Here is a 23,731-nt window from a genome sequence, read left to right as displayed (position 1 = left end):
CGTATCATTAACCTTTTGCATGGCTTACGGCTCTTTGACATGAACTGCGGTGGCGTGCCGCTGGGAGACGCGTTGTTGATCGCCTTTATAAATCCTCTTAGCGCCTAGTATAAAAATTCAATGAATATAGACTGATCCTACCACAAGGAAGCGAAACGGAAGAAAGGAGAGAGATGCCGAACGGTGCATGGGAATTTCCTTTATCCTCAGGAACACTAGAACTTCACAACTTCTGAGCACGGATGTAGTCAGTGGTACCCTGAAAAAAAAATCCACCGCTCGTGAGAGAAGAAAATGCGTGTTTTGTGAGTTTTTCTCTCTTAGAAAGTTCTATACTAGTGACAGAAGCTTGTTGGAAGGAAATAACGAGATATTGAAGTTCGTGTTGCAAAACAGTCATCTTGAAAGACTTCCTTTTTTGACAAATTTCGCGACAACTGGGTGCATTCCCCGTCCTCAAAGATATTGAAGAGAGAGAGAGAGAGAAAAAAAATCTTGAGGTATCTTGTCAATCATCTCGAATATGAACGCTCTGGTACTATACGAGATAAAATCGGCACAACATCATTGATAATGACAAGAACAATCGGAAACATTGTAAGCTGTTTTTTAATTCTATAAGACCCAGACGAAGTATACCGGGGCAAAGCCCACCCCAGGGGAAATGGACGCCGTGTCCAATTTACTTCGGAATTTCTATCTCGTTGTTTTCTTCTTGTTTGGTGTATTTAGGAGTACCTCTCTAGAATATGTGACAAAAACAACGAAATATGGGAGAGTGAGGGGGTCCGTGGAGAGTGTCCGCCCCGGGAAACAGATTGAGAGATTTCTGGGGGTTCCTTATGCGTCCCCTCCAATAAAGTCTTTACGGTTTGAGGTGAGTAGCTTTATTTTCAAAATATTTTTATGTGTGTGTGCATATTTTAAAATATATTTTATCTTTGAATAAAAACGTTGAACGAAAAATTGTGACAACTTGCAATTTTCTCATTCTAAATTATTAAATTGATATCAGTTGTAGTTTTGAGATCGGTAGCCAGAAGAAAAATGACAAAGCTGTCATTTACATTATGATTTCCGTGGGGTCGAATTGTTCATATATCATTTTTTGTTTTTCACACTGTCTTAATAGAAAAATAACACTATAGCCGTGATAATATGATGTTTGTTTATGATATGGCTTTAAATGTATTGATATGACCTACGTACATACGTACGCACATGCATTACATATATGATTACATAACCTTGAAATACCTGATCGTGACGAGTATATGAATCAAAGTAATTATATACATACAACGATAAAGGTTATGCGATAAACCATAAACATGTACGAAATTTAGAGAATACACAATAAAAAGTGACGTCTTTGGTTATGTATGAATTTTTTTTTTGATTTACCTGCAATTCTGTGTGGGGGGGGGTTCTCTTTTTTGGGGGAAACAAGCTGCATTTTATGTTTTTTAATGACGCTGAATAAAGCAGTTGAGCAAAAATGCATTTTACTTTGTCAATATTTTAATTGGTCAAACAGTATAGTTCATTCAAACATTTTTTTTGTCTTGAAAAATTTCTTTCGCAGGGGACACCTTTTTAGATCTTTTGAATCTGATAGAATCAATATAGTAGGTACATTCTACAATCTTATAAAACTGTAACTACAGAAGGCACAGTCGATCCATCAAATATATTCAAATAGTAATTTAAAACATTGCCGAACACATCAAACTTTTGTCCATCGGCATTAATTTAAAATTGAATATCCTAATTTTTTTCTTAAAAATTTGCATGTACTGAGCTATCGAGTCCATTAGATTTATTCAAATTCGGATTTTGTCAATGTTAAACTTTACGACCGATTTTTTTGTCCAAATATTTTTTTTACCATGGCGTTGCAATAAAAAAAAACATTCATAAAATAGTTCTCCCATGCATGCAGTTAGAAAAACTTTCTCATCATTTTTACATATATGTGTATATAACTGGATGGTATTGTATGACGTTTTTCAAGTAGGCCTATCAAATTAATAATAATAATTGATGAAGTATTAAATTTTACGTTCAAATTATTTATCAAAGATACATGTACCTTGATTCTTGAACTTTAATCTGGTAAAAAATTAATACACAGTTTTTATAACTGTTTTCACTGAGGATATTTGTATCGGCAGTTTGGTTATGTAAATCGAAAGAAAATCACACTGAATCGGTCAAAGCGACTTCTATATAATAAATCCTTTAACAGGACAGCCAACATACCTGTTATATCGTTACTACTATTTAAAGCTACTTTTTTCTGGCAAAGAAGGAAATGGCCTATATTTCTAAGCGACATCGATAAGTTCAAGGTTTCTACTAGTAAAGAAACTTGTGTCGGCACTTGCCATTTCATCAATAATATGTCGACAACGATTTTTTTTTCTCAAAACATCTAAAAACAATGCGTTGTGGTTTTCATTTCAGCCTCCAAACTACATTTATTGCGAAATTACGCACCGTTTTTTTTTCTTTGAAAAAAAGGGACTCAGTTTTCAAATTTATACAAATTTAAAACGTATTACTATTGAAGCTGTACTTGGATCAAAACAATTAAAGAAACGAACTCCTTATACATTAGGGTAAGGAGTAAAATGGTGCAATTAAGCTGGAAGGAAATCCATTATAAACATCTCATTTGTTTCTAATGAAAAAGCTTGCCAATTAGGCCACAAACCTCCTTTGTTATTTAATGTCTTACATAAGTGCACTTGAAATCAACAAGATATATAAATTCTGATGAGAGAGAAAAAGTAATGAAATATTTAATTCTATCTTGAGAATTCGCTCGATAACCTACAATTCTGGTTCGTTCTCATGTTTAGGATTTCACTACCCAGAAACAAAGAAAATATCGAAACATGGAGGAAAAATGAGTGATAAATTTAAATTGATATATTTTGAGATTTCTCTCTCTCTCTCTCTCCCCCCCTCTCTCTCTCTCTCTCTCTCTCTCTCTCTCTCTCTCTCTCTCTCTCTCTTTCCCTTTAGCTTGTCTTGAGAGCCAATCTTTCGATTGTCGTGAAATAATTGGCGTTCATCAGTTCACTACATTAACCAAGAAAAAGAGGCATTAAATTCTCAATAACAATTTATTCCTCACTTCGTTAGTGCTCTGCGGAATTATATATACCGGCGCGTGAAAAATTGAACAAGAATATTTATCATTATCCCAGAAATGGACACTTAGGAGTTCGTTAATTTCAATCAAGGCTACGGCTGTTGTCAATATAAAGAACAGAACTGCAATTATTTCGCTTGATATACAGCGCTTCAAGCTCTTTAGGGCTCTGTGCTCTCTTCCTTCTTTGATTTTTGCTATTTTTAAAAACAGTTTATAACAAAGGTCTTTACAACCTGTTATTGGTTTGGTAAAAAAATGTATTAATTGTATTAATAGTATTAATATTATTTTATTAAGTTTTAAACGTAATTCATTGAAAATTCACTAATTATTTTCAAAAGTTTATACTGAGTCAAAGTGTTGATACCATAAACTACCACTCATTTCTATATTCTTTGACAGCTCTCTCTCTCTCTCTCTCTCTCTCTCTCTCTCTCTCTCTCTCTCTCTCTCTCTTGATTAAGAAATACCTATTCCATCGCTCACGCTACATCGCACTCATCTTGTAAAAGTCAAATGGCGCGGGGGAGGGAAAAAAGATTTATTCCAAAGTACATTCCTAGCGGAATTAATGAAAGCTAATAGATATAACCGATCAGCAATCTTAATTACCGGCATCCCGAGTGCAACGATATTCAAACGAGAAAGAGGGGGGGGGGGGGGAAATATCCTGATTGCTCGATGAAAGTAATCTCATTCCTGCGAACAATTTATACGGTATTGGCCAACACCGAATGAGTTTGTTTATCTTAACATAACCCGACCTTACTTGCACATTTCTTTTGTAAATATTTCACTTTGATGTTTATATTTTCCCTCTTTTCTCAGATAACTTTCATCCATCATTGTCAGAGGTTTTTTGTGTTAAGAGGAAGATGATATTGAAAAAACCTGTAAATCGAAAGAGTTTCATTGTCAACATACATGTATATGATTTTTTTTTTCTTTTGGCAGAACATTTGATCGAACTTTTAAAGCTCGAAGAAGATATTTTATTTTCGGTGTTTACACATTGTTTCTAAAAGTTCAAGTTATCTTGAATTTACGATATATTTTTGAAGAATAAAAAAAGATATGAAAAATTAGCACACAATTGCTCTGGTAATTATTAAAAATGATGACATTTTAGGAATCTATTTTTACCGCGTAATGTACATCAGATATTCAAATTATAACCGACCTTGGTACTTTATGTATATACAATGCGGAAAATGGTTTCTGATAAGGTATTGGTCCTCCACCAAATCTTTGATCAGTGTGCTTAATGATATACTAGTATCAATCATTTTAAAAAATAATATAGTCCACATAGTGATATCATAGTTGATAGTTCTATGCCATTGCTATGATCGTTTTGTGGTGTTTTTTTGTTTTGTTTTTTTTTTTGTGTTTTTTTTTTGGGGGGGGGTCACAGATTTGATATTAATATCGAAATTATTTATTTAAAGATCGATCGAATTTTAAGTCTAAATAGTCCGTAGAATGATAAACAATAAACATGACACACATTATAGTATCGACTCATTAAGGTGATTTAATATTAAAGAACCTCTAGAATATAAAAAATCTGTATGAAATCCGAACTTGATATTGACATTTACATTTTGATGATAAAAAATGTCATTTTTATGGGTTTTTTTCCATCGCGTGACGTTGTATATGACACGAAATTTATTTATAGTGCAATAGCTACCCAGTTTATGGGAATATAAACTGGATTGGACCAGTTTACGCTGCTACGGCTTTTTTTTTTAATTCAACTGTTCCAGCCCAGTCTATATGAATATAAATTTGGTAGCCATTGAGTTCATTTCTAATAATTTTATTTTTTTACAATCATTTAAAAAAAATCCGTTTATTTGACTTTTAAAATGACATCAAATTGTACAAAATTCAAACGTTGGCAAAATGTATCGTAAGCAACATTCTTTATATGGTATTAACTAATATTCCCAGCCAATCAGAAAGCACGTTACAAACAACATTAAATTATTCAGTAATAAATAGGGAAATTTCACCAAGGCATAAATCGTATAAACTTTTACTTGAAAATACCAAACCAACCTATTTAGTACGACTAAGTTTAATAAATTCAGATGCTTGTATCTGTCAAAGCGAATGAGTGAAGTATATGCTATTTAAATTTTCTTACTTTTCTTTTTTCAACTTATATGCAAAGTTTTATTTGGTTTCTGATATGTAGAATTATGAAATACATTAAATTTCAGATAATTCAGTCATGATTTTTGTTTCGTGTTTTTATGAAAATTTTGAATGTGGGACATGTATTTATTCCCGGAAAATACAATATTTTATTCATCTTAAGTTTGAGAAGACCACGCATCATTTATTATAACAGAATTATAGCAATTGGGTATATTAGCCTAGTAAATATATCTAGCGTTTGTCGACTGACATAAATACTCCTTATTGGATAACGTCAGCAAAACGTGACGTCATCAACCTATAAGCAACGTAAAAAGCAGATCAATAATCCAGCCAAACTACGAAAACTGTTTGTAGCAATTTGCAGAGTGTACAATTATACATAGATAAATGATATGTAACATCTTTAACAGTTCAACTTACTGTTTTTTCTCTACAGCGTCCTGTACCCCCCGATCCCTGGAGTGGAGTATTGGACACCCTGGATATTCCACCAGCTTGTCCCCAGCCCGGAGAGGGCGTGGCTTATATTGAGTTTCATGTGCCAGGGTTCAATTACACGAGCGAAGACTGCCTATATCTAAATATATATACACCAAAAGTAAGTATTCTTTATCAAACGATTTTCTCGCTTCAATGTGACGTCATTCGGTGCAACTTTAGAATATTTTTTGTTATACTTTTGGTAACTATGTACAGATATAAATTCGTATAATAAAAAATACGCTGGTGTCGACGTGCATTTGATTTCCTCTTTCAAAGTTAATTTCGTAATAAAGAGAAAAATATCAAATTCTGGTGGGTCTTCATATATATGTTGTAAGTAAATACGTAACAGTGTCAAAGATGCGTGTTTCCTCCTTTATTAAACCAAAATTGAAAGTCTAGGCTTTTCTGTAACAAAACTGTTTAATATGTCATATCTATAGAATTTTAAATCTCACAAGCAAATATGTATTATGAATTATGCCATAATCCTAACTGATAAATTAGAACTCTAAAAAGGAAGGTATTTCTGGTTTTCAGAAACGCAGCTGTATAAGATTTAAATGAGACCAGTATTTAAAATGGTTATTTAAAATCCATTTAATCGAACCGTACGTGCAGGCTCTTTCAAACCGAATTTAAAACGATGCATTTGGTTAATTTGCGATACACCGTCTTTCATAATGAACAAAAGAGCCTTCGCAAATTACACTTGCTTGACTTGCACATTAAATATGTTCAGGTACACGTTTCTCTGTAATATAAATGGTAACATCTGATACTTAAATTACAGACCAGCATGCATCTCTTGCAGATGGAGGTAATTAACCAAATTGTTGTAGTCCACCTAGCGTATTGCTTGGTGAAATTCAACACATCTATGACCTGCACTTATATGGTAAAAAGTTTATTATTTTCTAATATCAAGGAAATATCTTACAAATTGCTGTGCTGTTGCAAAAGTTAATACCTATTAAAATTGCAAGCAAAATATCGTTCATTTGTTATCGAATATTTTTTTCCTGATATGGTCTCATTAATATTTTATTATAATAGGTTCGTAATATAGACAGTTGACATCTATAACATTAAAGACTAATTCACTCAATATGTTTGATTGTATGTTGTATGGATATACATGAAAATGTTTGTTATAATAGAAAAAAAAAAACGTTTGGGGTTGCGTATCATTTAAAATTTTCGGGTACGCATTTCCTCATCAGGCAAACAAACAAGCAAACAAACAAACAAACATATAAACCCAATCATTTTAGGTCCTTTTTTATTTTAAGATATGAAAATATACAAAATATCTATGAATCAAAAGTAAATGATTATCGTGTTTAGCAATATATTACATGTTCATAGATCATCCCAGCGCTAGAAAACTGCTGCTTTACTGTTATTTGCAATTTGTTCTGAACGTCTGTGCAAAATACCCAATTTGTTCGCTTTCCACCTTGAGCTCAAGTTGATTAATTTTTACTCAAACAAAACCTCAAGTACAGTAATTATTAACATCTCTCTGTCCCATTTCCTCTGTAACCTTGTTAATTGATTCTCTTCTCTCAAAACTGTAAAAAAAAAAAAAAAAAAAAAAAGGAACATTGTCTTCATTTGAACTTTGACTGGGCTCATTCATTCGTATTTCGTTCAAAGGCTGTTGCCATGAAAAAAGAAGATAATAAGCTGTTTGGAAAAATCATACATTACCTACATTTCATTTCCGTTACATCATATTCTGGAAAAGAGTATAGAAGTGTGCGTGTCTTTGATTCCTAATTGTTCACTGGTAGTGGGAGTAAATGGTTTTGTTTGCCTTCTTCTTTGAAGCCAATATAACGAGGATACAGTTCCTGATCACTGGGTGGTAATATGAAAACCGTAAAACTTGGTCATTCCTTGATACCCAAATTTACAGATTTGTTCATCTGTCACCTTCACTGATTGTGTTGTTGATGCACATGCAATTCAAACGGTACACTTTGGGCTCTACTTCAATGACAAAACGGATTATCAGCTTAAGCTGGTAAAATCAGTCAGCCTGTTAACGTTAATCTGTTGCAGTTTTTAGACACAGAACATTGACTCTCTCTCTCTCTCTCTCTCTCTCTCTCTGTGTGTCTCTGTGTGTCTCTCTCTCTCTCTGTCTCTCTGTCTCTCTGTCTCTCTCTCTCTCTCTCAGCAGGAATAAACACTTCTAAGCTATTTACACACAGTATCAAATGACATTCTAAAAATTGGAAATGAGTAACTTCTTTGTACATTTTTAGGTATTATATAATCTTGGAGATTATCATTTTGGTGAGATGCAAAGTGTCTCCTAGTGATAAAAGCCGTGTTGTATTCTTTTGTAAATATACATCTGTATACGGTTTCGGCCCCGAAGCTCACGGGTTGGTCTATCGATACGCCAGCAATTACCACAAGCTCGAATCCTCAAAGTAAAATAAATAAATCACGATCTTAAAAGAAAAACACTCGAGGACTCTTTTCGATCTATTAAGAGGGTCCTCTTTGACCCCGAAGATGACAATCAAAAGATACGGATAAAAGGCGAGGGATACCGGTTGTTGTAACACAGCGATCGGGTGTCACCGTCCTCATCAGTAAGTGGTTCGTCTTTTGTTGGATATGAACAATAATGTAAGAATCAGGAGATAAGAAAGCGGGATTAATATCTGTTGAATTTGGCTCAGTTTTCATCGTCACATGTGTGGAAAATATTCGGATGTCATTTCGATCCGATGACTACCGAAACATTAGACGACGAACGGAAATGAAGAGGGGCTGTTAGCGGTGCATTTATACACCACTTAACAAATGGTCGAGACACATAACTGTCTCTGGTAAATAATGGTTTTTTGTTCAGTTTGACAACAAGTACTCGTAGTACGTTGCACTCGTGCATATCAAGCTTCTTTTGACACCTTTTACTACAATATCGCTTTGCTTCCCTTATTTTTCTCACTTTGCTTTTCATTTTTGATATAAAGTAGTCCAAACCTCTGCACTCATTTGGTTAAACGACTGCAAATAGTTCTTTGAATATATAAAGATTTCAAAGTCTTTGTGATTAATTTGATGCTTTCGAAATTTATTCGAAAATGCTCTGCTAGTTTTATATAGTTAATATACTGTAATAATCTTACAGAAATTATCTTTCAAATATATTTTCACTACTTTGATTAATTTTTTGCTTCTCTATTTTGCGAGTGGTCATCTTAGGTGCTACACAAAAGATAAGCCAACAATTTCCTATTATTCAACTTTCTTGAACTTCAATATTTCGATCGAACTATCTTTGAAATGAAAGCTGAAAATTAATATTTAAAGCAGGAAAGAAATCTGACCTTGTATTTTTGCCTTCATTGCTTCAAACCTACTATTATTTCAATTTCATTAATCGAAATAGTCATTGTTTGAACTTGCATTGCCAAAAAGCTACTTTTAAAGATATAACTGCTATCTATAAAGGATTCCATTTTGTTACTTAGATATTCTGAATTTTATTCTAGCAGTAACTAAAAGTAAATTCTGATAGATGACGTAATAGTGCTTATAAATTAATTATTTTTAAGACAAAAATTTGCAACACTAAAACACTGCATTATTTAAATTCAGATAAAACTAAACGGCACAATTACTATAACCCCTGTACTAAGATTTATCAATATAACGAAATTAACTTAAACGCTAATTTTAGATTTAATTTAAAAATAGAAATGAAAATGGAAGATGACGTCATTATATTTTGTTAATATTCCTACCCTTTTTTGATTCAATTTTACAAAAAACTTAATATGATAATACTAAAACATTTATAGCATTAAACTAGGTATATTGACCTTAATCTGCAGGCATAAAAGTTATATGAGGTCAATGATCAAAATTTTAAGATATGGTGTCTTTTATTGTTTTTAAGCATTTTTTAATATTTTTGTAGCGTGTGCCATTCGAATATCGAAACGTAAAAGTGAGATAAAATTAACAGAAAATATGCAAAATTATGTTGACTAACAGATAAAATCTTAACTTTGAACATTACAGTTCTACCAAAAATATTTCAGTGAAAAACAAAATCTGAAAATTTTAGTCCGAATTTCCTCTGTTTTGCTAAATGTCCAACTTTGTTTGAGCTTAATTCCATGATATAGTAAAAATATCGAATGGTTTGTCAATAATAATTCATTTCATGAATACTTTTAGTGTTTAGAACAATTTTTACTCATGACATTGAGGTTTGTACCAATCCGAATTTGAGAACTCAAACCCTGAGTAAACAACGTCCTTAATCATGTTACTAAAAAATATGTCAATTTAAAAAACCATCCGGTTTTTTTGTCGATAAACTTTTAACGATGTTCAGCCTTAAACTGATGATAATAAATGTGTGAAATACTCTATTGTAGTCCATATGTAATATGTATGTCCATATGTATGCATAGCAATTCGGTTGTTATAAGTACAACGTTTCACCTAAGCTTTAACAATTACGTCAGCTCATCACGTGACGTTCCTTAAACTCAAAAGTTGCACATTGTTCTAACATCCCCCGTTTTATTTGGCGTTTCATCATTTGACAAATGCAATCAAAATTATCAAGTATGGTGACAAACTTTGTTACAAAAAGTGAGTGACAAAAGTGAGTATAACAAATAAAAAAAAAATCTGTAAAAAAAGTTATCTCCGGCGACACCATCCCTCAATTGAAATCCCATTTGTAATTAACTGAGGAAAACAGAAAGATTCATGGGTGCGTCATTTCCCATCATACAATAAAATTACCGTCATTTAAATATTTTGTAACGACCAACGTAGCTTTACTACGTCGCCATGTATTCGCACCTGTAAAAAAAATACGCTCTATGATGACATCATTTCCGGGGTTTTCAAACAGCAATTTCATGCAATGTTTGTGGCAAATGATCTTTGAGAGAGAGAGAGAGAGAGAGAGAGAGAGAGAGAGAGAGAGAGAGAGAGAGAGAGAGAGAGAGAGAGAGATATTTAAACGATATATATATATATAGGAACTTAATTTTTTTGTTATCACAAATGGTTATTGATGCCTTTGATGAAATGTTTATAATTTAGTGTTTATCAGATATTACATACATTTTCTTTAATTAAAAAGAAATCTTTTCATTTCGGAATACCACACATTAATTTTGTTTATAAACCATTCGTAAGATAACTTATCTGCAACATAGAGGCAGAGACGCTCTTGTTTAATGTTCACATCAAGAAAAAAACTGTTTATTTGACATTTCCTTGCATTAACCTGTCGGGTAATGTTTCCAATCTCAATTTGCTCTGCGTATTCCATCGGCACGGGTCTACAGAAATTACAGTGCATGCACGTTTACTTAAAACGATTTACTTAAAAAGTTGCCAACCATTACAGAAATTGCAAAGTGCATGTTGTACTTTTAATTCAATCGTATATTGTTAATTCAAGACATTAATCAACAAATCGATTAATTCATAAAATAAAAACGCACTACATGATATTTTTCTTCGCTGCTAAATTTAAGCATTGGCTTCTTTAAGAGTACCAACGGTGGTAAGAAGTATCCCGTTCTGTTTTTTGTCCATGGTGGATCATACTTTAACGGGATGGGAGCCATGTTTGAAGGGAGCATGCTGTCGGCTTCCGGAATCGTGGTTGTAACCATAAACTACAGACTAGGACCACTCGGTGAGTTACACTTAATACATGCTTTGTACATTTCACTATCGACGAGACTATGTTAAAAATTTTTCATTTGAAACATTAATTAAAAACTATTTCACAAAGTTAATGACGAATGTCTCTGTTTCATAGGTTTTTTGGTGTCCGGTGACCCGGAACTCTCAGGGAATTATGGGATGATGGATATGGTTGCTGCTCTGTGGTGGGTGCGCCGGAATATCGAGTTCTTTAACGGGGACCCAAACCAAGTAACACTGATGGGTCACAGCGCAGGAGGCTGTAGTGTCGGCTTTCTTGTTATGTCACCTTTGACAAAAGGTAGTCTTCAGACTATTGTTCTTGTTGTGTGATTTCCGGTTGACAAAATTGACTCGATATACGTCAGTGGTTTTTCTGCTTTGTTTAATTGATTCTCGGTGTGATTGTTGCTATTTCTGCTGCTGTTGTTGTTGTTGCTGCTGCTGTTGTTGCTGCTGCTGCTTTTCATTGTTTTTGCTGTTATTGTTGTTGCTGTTTTTGTTATTATTGTTGTTGCTGTTTTTGTTGTTATTGTTGTTGCTGTTTTTGTTGTTATTGCTGTTGCTGTTTTTGTTGTTGCTGTTTTTGTTATTATTGTTGTTGCTGTTTTTGTTGTTATTGTTGTTGCTGTTTTTGTTGCTATTGTTGTTGCTGTTTTTGTTGTTGCTGTTTTTGTTATTATTGTTGTTGCTGTTTTTGTTGTTATTGTTGTTGCTGTTTTTGTTGTTATTGCTGTTGCTGTTTTTGTTGTTGCTGTTTTTGTTATTATTGTTGTTGCTGTTTTTGTTGTTATTGTTGTTGCTGTTTTTGTTGCTATTGTTGTTGCTGTTTTTGTTGTTGCTGTTTTTGTTATTATTGTTGTTGCTGTTTTTGTTGTTATTGTTGTTGCTGTTTTTGTTGTTATTGTTGTTGCTGTTTTTGTTGTTGCTGTTGCTGTTGTTTTTTTGTTGATATTGTTACTGTTGTAGATGTTGTTGAAGGACCATCGTGGTTGTTGAGATGGTCGCAACAACTGATTTCTTGTTGATTTTTGTTTTAGAATTATTATTTGCCCATCTATCGATGATAAGTTTCTACGACATGTACAGTTAAAAAATACCGCCAATTAATATTTTTTGTTCGGAAATTGGTTTCTGCTTTTTTGCGTATTTGTTAAAAGTGTGTTTGATATTCGATATATGCGCACGATCTTCTAAATGCCCGATTCGCGTGCTTTGTGACCTTTTTAATGATAAGTGTATTTAATTACATGCCGCCAGAAGGCGGTCGGTTATATGATATGAAAGTAAAAATTAGTTGTGCGTGTCTGCGGTACTATTATGAGTCTGGTGCAACCATAGACTTTATCTACGCAACGCAGCTTTGCTTAGAGAGAGCGTGTGATTGAACCAATTTTAAAATTGTTATTCTAAAAATATTTTAAAAATAAAATATTATATGTTTTACGGTTTGGCCGTGGGGGCAAGAGCAGCAGGAGTTACATATATATGTACACTATATTCACTTATCAAATGTGTATCTCGTCAAACAAAACAAACCTCAAGTACAATAATTTTGCTTTTAATTGTTTCTTTTAGTACCATCAAATAAGTGACAATTATATAATATGTATCATTGAATTAAGAAAAATTGGACATATCCTAAATTATTTTCAAGTCAAATTCGATGCACCCCATCCACTCCCGGTTATCGAGGAAGTTCGCCGCCCCAGTACGAAGTACCTTCCGACGCCGCTGTATAAGCAAAAGTGTTATATTTACATTCTACTGTGTTTTTCCATTAAATTCTGTGATCTTCAAATGCCTCTAAATGCAACAAGTAGTCAAAGGTCAAATTGACGAGTTTAATTATGACGTCACAAGCGTTGAACGCTGTAAACTGCAACGTCACAAACGAAAATCAAAGTTCACGCTTGTGGCTGTTACTGTGGCTCTTCCATTAGTATTAACTTACCCTTAGGATAAGATAGGAATTTTAAGGTATGAATCGCATTTGCAGACAAGGCAAGAAGTTAAAAAAATGTAAATATAAGCATTAAATCATGATGAAAACAAGAGCGACAGGCATTTTGTCATTAAACGCGCGTTACTCAATTTGTATGCACACACCGCTGCAGTTATGAGAGTGTATACTTCAAAAAATCATGATTCAATGCTATAATGCATGTGCACATATATGTTGATTTGCGCTTTGTCCATTTGTCTGTGAGTTGATTTTTAATGTAATGCACAAACTCGAATTTCAAATATTTCTTGTTCAGAAAAACAAATGGTTTGCTAACGTTCTCTCGACGCTTATTTTTTTTATTATTATAAGATCACCTGCAAAGTTTATACTTTTAAAAATCTATAATCAGATAAAAGGGATTAAACTCATTTTATTTATACATCGGGAGTAGATCATTTTGTTCAAAGTACAATGACCTATCTGATAACATTTCCGACATACACGAAAATCCCTTTTAAGTAGGCGTTTAAATAAGGAGAAAAAACTGTCAAAATTAAATATCATACAATAAACAACTAATATTAAATAAGATATGATGAAAAACTAGGCTAATCTAATTCAACGGGAAATTCAATCACTTTTCAATTACTTGAATGACTGCTTCTGCGATTGATAAAATACGTCATATCTTTAAATGAAATAGAAGTAGGCGATAAAAACATTCAATCTAATGAGTACAGGCAATTTTCGCGTGCTGCGCTCAGCAATTTCGAAAACTGTTGAAGCCGAATTCGATGTGTCCTGGTCGTTGTTATCGGCCTTTTTGTGTGTAAATAACGGTATCTCCTGATGTTTTTAAGACCTCTGCCATTTTGATTACTGTCATAATATAAAAGTCTGTAACATGTTTCCTGTCAGAAATAGGTGATATTTTAGTGTTAATAGGTGAGCACTTTGAATATGGATGAAACTGAATACCGGGAAATCTGCTTGGTACATGTATAATAGATGTCTTCTTCAAGGGCACAGATAAACGGCGTTTTTATTTATATAAATATTATAAAAAAGTTTCAAAGCTAATATAATCAAACGAAGGTTATTTTCGATGCAGAAAAGATAAAACTGGTTAAGATTGCATTTTGTTCGAATTTTGATAAAACGTTAACATAGTATTCAAAGAATTTCAAACAATAATTTTATGTAAGGATTCTCTGGTTTCAATGCTAAATGAATTTTTTTAAAATTATATATTTTATGAATAACTTACAAGACATATGATAAGTAAATTACAAGACATATAATAAGTAGATATAATATATTACAAATTATTGCCAACAATTGCCAAAACGTGGCATAAATTGATACAGATTTCGACATTCTCGGGAGATTAAATTTCATCAAAGGTTAGCGAGTTCGCATCACCTACACAGTATTGCAGAGAACTGATGCTTCAAAAGCGTTCAGTTTATCAAAATGCTACTGCAGAGATTTTTGATTTTTAATGCAACGCTAGTGAAAAACGTTCTGGGTTATCTCGACACTACCTTTGTATAGATATTATAGCATTGAATGATTTATTTTTGACGTCGTCGTGTCAATAACTGCCGTCAGGTGAGCAGACAAATTGAATAACGCGCGTTAGCGCGTTATGATAATTTGTCTGCTCACCTGACGGAAGTTATTGACACGACGACGTCAAAAATAAATCATTCAATGCTTATATTTACATTCCCTTACTGAAGAAATCAATTGTTTACTTAAATAAATCGATATAAAGTGCAGATCACGGAGGGAGTGAATAAGTAACAGCAAGAACAGCTGTTTTGTAAAACTGGTTTAAACTGGTTTTCACATAGACTGTTGAGATGAGATCGACGAGCATGAAAATATAATCCATGTTAAATAACTCTTGAAATGTTTTTTTTAACAATAAAGTCAACTTTTTTGTTGAATAATTATAAAACATGGTGTTTTGACAACATTCATGAAATACATTTTTTAACTGATAACATAGAAATCTCTGTTTGAGAACTACTTATGTAAATTACTCGTTAATTCATACGCAGTGAATAGGTGTTGCATTTAGAGGCATTTAAACATCACGGAATTTAATGGGAAAACACAGTAGAATGTAAATATAAAGAGATATCCAGTTAATGCAATGATAATCCAGAGTAGATTTGGTGATACAGATTCCATTTGATTGGGTGTTGTGAAGTCGGCTAATTCATGTTATATATATTCTTTCTCACTGCAGATGTTGTTTATCAAATCGATGCAGCTTTTTTTTATGGATTTAGGCTGTTAATACTTTAAGAAGTTGTACATTGAATTTTCAGCAATTTTGCGATCATAGTTTGATTGCGCAAGAAGGGGATTCAATTTTGAGATCATTTAGAATTATTTAGATAAAAAAAAAAGATGTGAAATATTTTGCTCAGATGTTTTTCTCAGAAGGCAGTTTAATGTAAGAAATGTCTCAAGCTGCAAAACCTTTGGATATGTCGATTATTGAAAATGAAGCAATATGAATGTATCATTGTAAATTTTGTACTAATTGTGCAAGGAAAAAATAAGAATAGGCACACCTTATGTTATACATATGTTGCAGGGTTGTTCCGGAGAGTCATAATCCAGAGCGGGTCCCCCCTTGCACAATGGAGTTACTCGGATAAAGTCACTTCTCCGGATATCCACTTCAAGATCTTTGTCTCTTCCATTGGGTGTCTTCGGAACAGCTCTAGACTCATCAAAGAATGTCTGCAGAACATACCTACAGAAGTCATGCATAGACAAATTGCGTTTAAATATGTGGTAGGTCGCAAAGATATAAATATATATTCTTAGACGAGTATTTAAAAAAATATTCTTGTGGCAATTGATGTTGAGCATATTTCCGTTCTGATGAAAATTTCTACAAGATTTGTTTACATACAGTCATAAATAAACGTTAATGTCGAGTCTTGAGATCAAACATTTTTCCTCTACGAAAATTCTAAGGCAAACTTATCCTCTAAGCATAACTCATAGGAATTACAGCGTTTTTCCATATTTAACACCCCCCCCCTGAGAAATTCATAGCAGATAGAGGTGTTACATCGCAGGAAATAAACGGCCAATCAATGCCAGACTGTGTGTTTCGAACGATGACACCATATTTTCTGTAAATCAAATGGCAAGCAATGCAGCAGACTTGTTTTTAAACGATTTGACATTTTGTTAACATATATTTTTTCTACCACACGCAAAGAATGTCAATATCTATCAAGGTCATAAACAAAACATATACATAACATAAAGAATCATGAGTTAGAAACATAACGTAAGAAAATGTCTCATCCCTTTCTTCCTCAAATGAGATTTTTCTGAAATAATAATGATTTTCTAAATCATATACATGAACTATAAAAACAAAAATTGACTTAAAACTGAAAAAAAAAATTAAAGTAATAACTGCTTTTTTAGAATCCTAGTAAGAGTTGTCTCTCTTATACAAAAGAGCGATGCACCCTGAAGAGATGTATAAAATGTTTCCTTCCTTGTGAATTTCAGACGTCTCCGTCCCTGACGCCGCAGTTCCGCCCGGTGGTGGACGGGTACGTACTTCCGGATACACCGGAGAGATTGATACAGTCCGGGGCATTCCGAGCGGAGAGCGTGATGACTGGCGCCACGTCAGACGAGGGGCTTATTGCAGGTAGTCAGCTTACAATATCAAGGATTCATTGTTTAGTTTATCGTAAGTTTTCCATTATTTGCGTTTGCAGTGGGAGGGGGACTCCTTAACAGTTTGATATAAATGCAATGCATATTTTCCAGCAAAACCACTGGTGGAATTATTTGGTGGAGAGGAAAAAGGCATCAAACAGTTAATAACACTGATGTATTGTTTCCGCGGAGATTTGCCAAACCTGGCCAATATCGTGGGTACGTAGAATTTGTTTGGGTTTTTTTTCAGTTAAAAAGTATTGGTCGTTATTTATGCATCGGATTTAATCCAAGGTCCGACCACAAAACTTGAAACAAAGTAACTTTTTGATTGAAAGTTTTCTTTCCTCAATGAATTTCTTCGACTGATATATAAAACAAACTAGACTTTCTCTATCAATAAGAGCACGTGAGTCATTCATATCCTATCACTTTTAAAAATTATAATATTTGCTCTACTTTTAGACATGGTGATCGATACCTATGCATCACTGCCACTTGAGGAAAAAGAGCATTTGGTGGAGGAAATCTTCTCTGACGTAAGTCTGTTTATTTCATCGGAAGTACCAAAGCAGTGTACTGCTTTGGAATCATTTATATCATGCATGCAGTGACATTGGCGGTATTTAAAACTGGGAGATCAGTAGTACATATCAAAAGTTGAAATAACTCAAATGAGTTTTTGAAAAAAAAAAGATTTAAAAATTAGAAAAAAAACTATATTTACGTCTTCTTCAATCTCATGATCAAGCTCTCGCAATTATAGATTTAGAACAAATGAAAAGAAATTCTACAGTCATTTTCGATACGAACACGTAACCGTTAATGACGTCATCGTTTCAGATTGTCGGTGACTACTACATCACAGCGCCCACACATAAACTGGCCCAGATGATGTCATCACGCAGTGTTCCAGTCTACCTCTATAACTATGAGTACCAGTCCAAATACGCCCAGTGGGAAGGTACTAGAAGTGATATGCATAATTACTAGAGATTCTCGTGATCAGTTGTATAAATCATTGATATTTATCGTGATTTTGTCAATTTAAACAATAAAATGCTCTCTTTGATGATTCATGTGGGATATGAAGGTGGCAACATTGCAGAAAAAATAAAAACCCGCGTTAGCGGGTTATGTAAATTTTTGTTCTGCAATGATCGCTACTTTCATAACCCGCGTGAATTTAATTATCAAAGAAAGCATTATGTTGTTTATTGTTATATCTTTCTTTTAACAAATTAATAATTTCATTGTAAAAAGTAAGTAAAATTCACTAAATTACTGTAAATGTATATACATCAGTACGTTAGCTAAAAGAAACAGCCAAATCGTCTCTCATTGGAATTTAATTCTGGTATCATCATGATTATTTCGTGAAGTCCGTGATTTTTCTTAGGTTGCTGTTGGTTTCGACCAATCGATAAATGGGGCGTGTAGATTTCAGTCCTGTCAGTTTTTACAACTGTTCTATAGAGCTATGAATTAACTTTAAGTTCCGTAAGAAATAGAGGGAATCATACTCGGTAAATGTAAATATGTATTTATCATAACTTCCAGCTAGCGTTTATGTATAAAGATGCAACAGTTTTCAAAACTGTTTAAATATAAAGCAACACATGTGCATTGCGATCATTGAGTGTCCATATAACGACTAAATATACTCAATGTTTGCGCTAGATATTGTATTAATTAGCAAATAGAATCCCTTGAACGTAAACAAAATTGTCTAGGTGTAAAGTGATAATTATCTCATACCAACATGCAATATTTCATTAAGAGCAAATTACAAATTCTAGGCTGGCCGCAACAGACGTTTTTAAAAGTAGAATTACCACGTGTGTAAGTCGACAAACCATTCACAATTATACACGCTCCAATTTACTTCCTTTTTCAGGAGTCACCCACGGATCTGAAATCTTCTACCTCTCAGGATTCCCCATGTCCGGTCACTCAAATTTTAGATACGATGATACCGACAAGAAAATGGCCACATTGCTCATTCATATGTGGGCAAACTTTGTGTATAATGGGTAAGAACAAACACAAACAAACAAACAAAAAAGAAATCTCGTTTATCATGAAAAAAAACATAAAAAGTAAATTCAATACGATATAGTACTCTGTGTTTGAAAGGCGGTATGACTAATGTTATCCTACTCCTCGTCAGGTTGTATTTCATTTCGAGGATTAAGCTCAGAGGTATTAAAACTATCAATCTTGGTCCTTTTCTCTTCAGATATTTTTTTTTTAATTTCCCGTGATGTGTGTATGTGTGGGGAGGGGGTCTCAAAAGTAATGTGATAGTATTGTATTTTTGCACTTCCCTTTTCTGTCTTTTGACAAGCAGCTTTATACCGTAATATTGGAATTTTTGGTACGCAACTAGCATAATCTCATCCTTTTATTGTAAGGGTGAAGCATTTCAAACACGGTTTAAATTTCATTTGCATCACTTAATCCTGAAACTACGCAAGAAGATGTTCGTATCCTTTTTAATAATATATGCAATATTTAATATAAAGTGCGTAAAAGTTGTAAAATTGTAAAATGTGTGAAATAGAGTATTTTTATTATTCGTGTGAGAAAAAACAATTTATATTTTCTCCGTATTTGACCATCATACCACGCAGACAGCTGTCAGTGAATAACTTTATCAAATTTTTACCGGATTTTTGCATAAAGCCACCATTAGACTTTGTAAAGAAATTGAGTAACACAGAATTCTCATTTGTTGCTAATCTTGTATTTATTTATTTGTTTATTTTGGGTTTTTTAAATTGCAGACTTCCATCATTGGTTCCTCACAGACAATTCCATATGGATCGATACAGTGTTAACAATCCCGTATACACTAAAATCTATCAGGGAATAAACCGACCCTTTGTTGAACTGTCCACAAATTACAAAACTCGAAAACTGGACTTCTGGAACTACAAAATCCCAATGTATTCTGGGAAATTAGATTCTGATGACGTCATACAAAGTCCAGTGCAAAGGACACACACGGTGACCGGCCCCGATCATTGGGCATTAATCGCCACTTCTATTGGACTTGCGGGCCTCGCAATGTTTTTAGCGGTTGGATATTGTAAAACTAAAATTCAACTACAAAATCTTCACCGCCAACATGGCGTTTGCATAGCCGGGGAAATCTCCAGTAAAGACATTAAGAAGTCCAAGTATTTCAAAACTAACGTTTGAGTGACGTCAACTCCATAATGTTTTGAAACAACACACATGAAAATGTTTCTGATCTTTATTATATTGATACACACGAATTTAACATCTATTTTCTGCATTCGCTTTTTAATAAAAGACAAAATCCAAAATTGATGTGTTTTTATTGATTGTAGAATTATACAACGTGAAAAAAATGACTTCTTCCCTAAAAATGTAAAAATAACTTATAATTGAACTTTCAACAAATTTGTCTCATATTTCTCTTATATCTGAAAATACACGTTTGCTTTACAAAACACGAAACGATTGTTCAATGATGGTAGGTGGACTGGTGTTACATATCATTTCATTTTTTCACACATTACAATAAGTCTTTAGATATTAAAAATATATATATTGACCAAATCATGGGATAAAATTCTCACGGATTTTTAGAGCAATGACAAATTATACATGTACTTTGTGTGAAAATGAAAAACCTTTTATCACGTACAGGATCAATTTCTCCACCATCAAAACGGTAAGAAAATCTAGAAGCTATCACCTATCCATGAATAGCATTTCCATTAATACTGAGTCTATGCACTGACACAAAATGGTCGTAGCCGCTTTCAATGATAACTCTCAGGTGGTTGGCTCTTTTATTATTTAATGGAAATTCTTCTTGTTGGAGATTATTGTCTGTAGCATCAAATTCTAAAAATGAAAAAAAAAATATCCAAAAACTCTTTACAAAATTACTAAAGTATGGAATTTTCCAAAACCTTAAGGGGCCGGGTGGTTAAAATCTACGCATCAGACATGTCTTCAACTTTTATAAAAATATGATATTTTTTTTGGCTGTAAATTATTATTAAGGAAAGAAAAATTCAAATATTTTGGCTTTGAAATTTGAACATTTTTCGATATCATTATACAAAGCTCTTTGTCTATTGGAGGTTGATTTAGCCTACAAATGGCCAGAACCATTTTGCCCTCCTAAAAGAGCTGTACCTCTTTTAATTCTGAAGTTTTTGCTACCTAATAAGTGAAATGTCCATTATGAAATTGTGTGTGATTGTTGCTTGCACATCTAAGTAGCATGATGGATTGCTTTTATTTATTTAGTAAGGACTCTGTGATTAGTTTTATTAAACATTTTAAAGATAAGGAAATTTAAAATTTAAAAGCAGATTCATTGCAGTGTACCAACTGAAAAAAAAGATCCTTCATTTCAGTCAAAATTGATTATGACATGTTAAATAAAACAATGTTTTATATAGTGCTATTTTATCTTGATGAAAATCTCTTGTGGGGTATTTTTAAACAGTTTTAAATGTTTAACATATCGGAATTAAGTCCTAACGTAGTCATTTTATGGACAATGCACTCAAAACTATATGGTAACACTATTAAATTTTCAAAATATTTTAATGTACCAACCTTTGTCTAACAGATCTTCAAAATTTAATGGCTCATTTTCTTTGCTAGTTTGAAACGACAATTTCTTCACTGAAAAAAAAACCCCCATATATTTAAAACAGATGAAAAGTTTTGTAGTCTGAGTACATGTAATTCTCAATTACTGCTGTGTTGAAGGTCCATTCTATAACATTGAATTTAAACATGTGCATCTGGGACTAGAACATATCTGATAAAATAAAATATCTTTACACAATAAAATTAAAAATTGAGAGGCTTTGACATAATTATATGTACATGCATATGCATATATCAGAGTTTTCTATATTACACTGGCCAGTATTTTAATTTCATATTTAAATTAGTCAATTACTTAATTAATAGCTCGATCAGTTTGTTGACCTGCACAAGGGAGGTGATTATTGTCAGTTAAAACATTTATATACAAAATAGTATTTATTTCTTCAAATGTCTTTATTGCAATTCTTATGAAAGGAACATCAAAGATTAGTGAAACATGATGTGAATTTATAAACCAGTAAAAGATTCAATATTGAGGAAGTACATTATCTACAAATTAGCCTGCATGTACATACCATTAAAACATGCAATTTCAATTCGCTGTATACTCATCATGGAGGAAAATGTAACAATGAATTCTTGTGGAAATAGACCAGTTGATGCCCAAAATGTCTCCTGATCCCTAGAAATAAAAGCAACTTGTTATGTTTCACACAAAAAAAGATATAAAAACTATTAGATTACCATCATTATATAAAGAACAGGGTATGTGTGTGGGATTACTTGTTCCAAGTACCAAATTACAATCAGTGAGCTACAACATAATGGTAATGCTACCATAAACTCCAAAATCTTAATTAAATCCACCGGGCTGCCACATAATCTTTTGTCACAAAGATTCAAATCAATGGTAGAAAGTTATAAAATGCAAGGAATGATACCATGATTCAAACTTTAGCTAGTATGCCCCCTATGTATTAACTCTAGACAGGTGCCTCACCATTTGAGACAGGTACTCTACCAACTGAGACATCTAAACTACTGTAAATTCATTATTTTATGTGAGTACTTAATTATTAATTCCTTGCATTTAATAAGGAATCTCCAGTATATTTTCACCAACAAACAAACCTGCTTGATAGCCACTTTAAAGCTCCTGTTATTCCATTGTCCCTAACATTCAATTACATGACTTGAATGGTCTTGCATAAATTTTAACCTTTTAAGTAACAGATCTAAAGACTGTTTATCATTCCAAATGCAATAGTAAGGAGAAAAAGACAAAAACACTTAAACTTTAGACATGTGTTCTATCAAATCATTTGCATGACAACTGCATACATGCATGGTAAAAGAAATATATATCACTAGTAAACAAATGTACCCAGGCCAACTGCCACACACTGATCAAAATATCCTGGCCATTATCATATCAAAATCAAAGATTCGAAATTGTTATCTATTTTCTTAATTTAACAAACAAATGCTATAAACTATATTCAGTAAACTTTGAAGATTGACCCTCACAAAATTTAAACGTTCTGTATGCCCATGCAAGACTTACACAAACTCATCTTCTTTTAAAATACAATAGTTTGTAATTAGTCGAAAACGTCAATCAAGGCGATGAGTTTGAATACGCCATTCAGTAAAGAAAAACTTGGTTTAAATGAAATATTGTGTATAATTGTATTCTTTGCACCAAAAGTTGAAATATTTGTTATACATTAAACGTTATTCCATTGATATACTGAATAAGAAACAATATGTTTATTTTAAAACCATACCCATCAATGATATTTTCAGGTGGATGATTACCATCACTAGAAGTAGCAAGGACAACCTGAGCACCGGCGCTTTTCAGAGCAACATCAAACATTTTTGAAGAAATTCTTGGCGTTGATGGCAACAAAATATTTAATCAACGTTATTTGGACGCTTAAAAT

General features: G+C 33.0%; 2 protein-coding genes and 1 long non-coding RNA gene across 3 annotated transcripts; 1 reads left to right on the top strand and 2 right to left on the bottom strand.

Annotated features, from left to right (window-relative positions):
- The first annotated feature begins 76 nt into the window (after positions 1-76).
- On the top strand, positions 77-20,512 carry LOC128166905 (fatty acyl-CoA hydrolase precursor, medium chain-like). The gene is made up of 11 exons (XM_052832360.1): positions 77-877; positions 5,769-5,930; positions 11,366-11,513; positions 11,640-11,825; positions 16,084-16,286; positions 17,025-17,169; positions 17,292-17,399; positions 17,646-17,719; positions 18,024-18,144; positions 19,078-19,213; positions 19,967-20,512. Exons 1-11 carry the CDS (start codon positions 665-667, stop codon positions 20,382-20,384), a joined length of 1,914 nt encoding a protein of 637 aa, XP_052688320.1. The 5' UTR covers positions 77-664; the 3' UTR covers positions 20,385-20,512.
- Positions 7,080-7,927, bottom strand: LOC128166913 (uncharacterized). Its single transcript, XR_008241195.1, has 2 exons — positions 7,529-7,927; positions 7,080-7,389 (listed from the first exon to the last, which is right to left on the bottom strand). It is a non-coding gene; the product is annotated as an uncharacterized LOC128166913 (long non-coding RNA).
- On the bottom strand, positions 20,508-23,731 carry LOC128166910 (intraflagellar transport protein 25 homolog). Its single transcript, XM_052832368.1, has 4 exons — positions 23,573-23,731; positions 22,361-22,467; positions 21,786-21,854; positions 20,508-21,059 (listed from the first exon to the last, which is right to left on the bottom strand). The coding sequence occupies exons 1-4, from the start codon at positions 23,662-23,664 to the stop codon at positions 20,908-20,910; spliced, it is 420 nt and encodes a 139-aa protein (XP_052688328.1). The 5' UTR covers positions 23,665-23,731; the 3' UTR covers positions 20,508-20,907.

This window comes from Crassostrea angulata, chromosome 10 (genome assembly GCF_025612915.1).
Source record: "Crassostrea angulata isolate pt1a10 chromosome 10, ASM2561291v2, whole genome shotgun sequence".
NCBI classification, from domain to species: Eukaryota; Metazoa; Mollusca; class Bivalvia; order Ostreida; family Ostreidae; genus Magallana; species Magallana angulata.
Note: the sequence above shows the minus strand (reverse complement) of the source record. Positions and strands in the feature narration are given on the sequence as shown.

Coding starts and splice junctions, on each gene's coding strand:
- LOC128166905 (XM_052832360.1), top strand. CDS start 665: ATGGACGCCGTGTCCAATTTACTTCGGAATTTCTATCTCGTTGTTTTC. Junction 5,931..11,365: donor TAAATATATATACACCAAAA/GTAAGTATTCTT, acceptor GGCTTCTTTAAG/AGTACCAACGGTGGTAAGAA. Junction 17,400..17,645: donor AAACCTGGCCAATATCGTGG/GTACGTAGAATT, acceptor CTCTACTTTTAG/ACATGGTGATCGATACCTAT.
- LOC128166910 (XM_052832368.1), bottom strand. CDS start 23,664: ATGTTTGATGTTGCTCTGAAAAGCGCCGGTGCTCAGGTTGTCCTTGCT. Junction 21,855..22,360: donor TGAAATTGCATGTTTTAATG/GTATGTACATGC, acceptor TTTTTTTTTCAG/TGAAGAAATTGTCGTTTCAA. Junction 21,060..21,785: donor TGAAGATCTGTTAGACAAAG/GTTGGTACATTA, acceptor TTTCATTTTTAG/AATTTGATGCTACAGACAAT.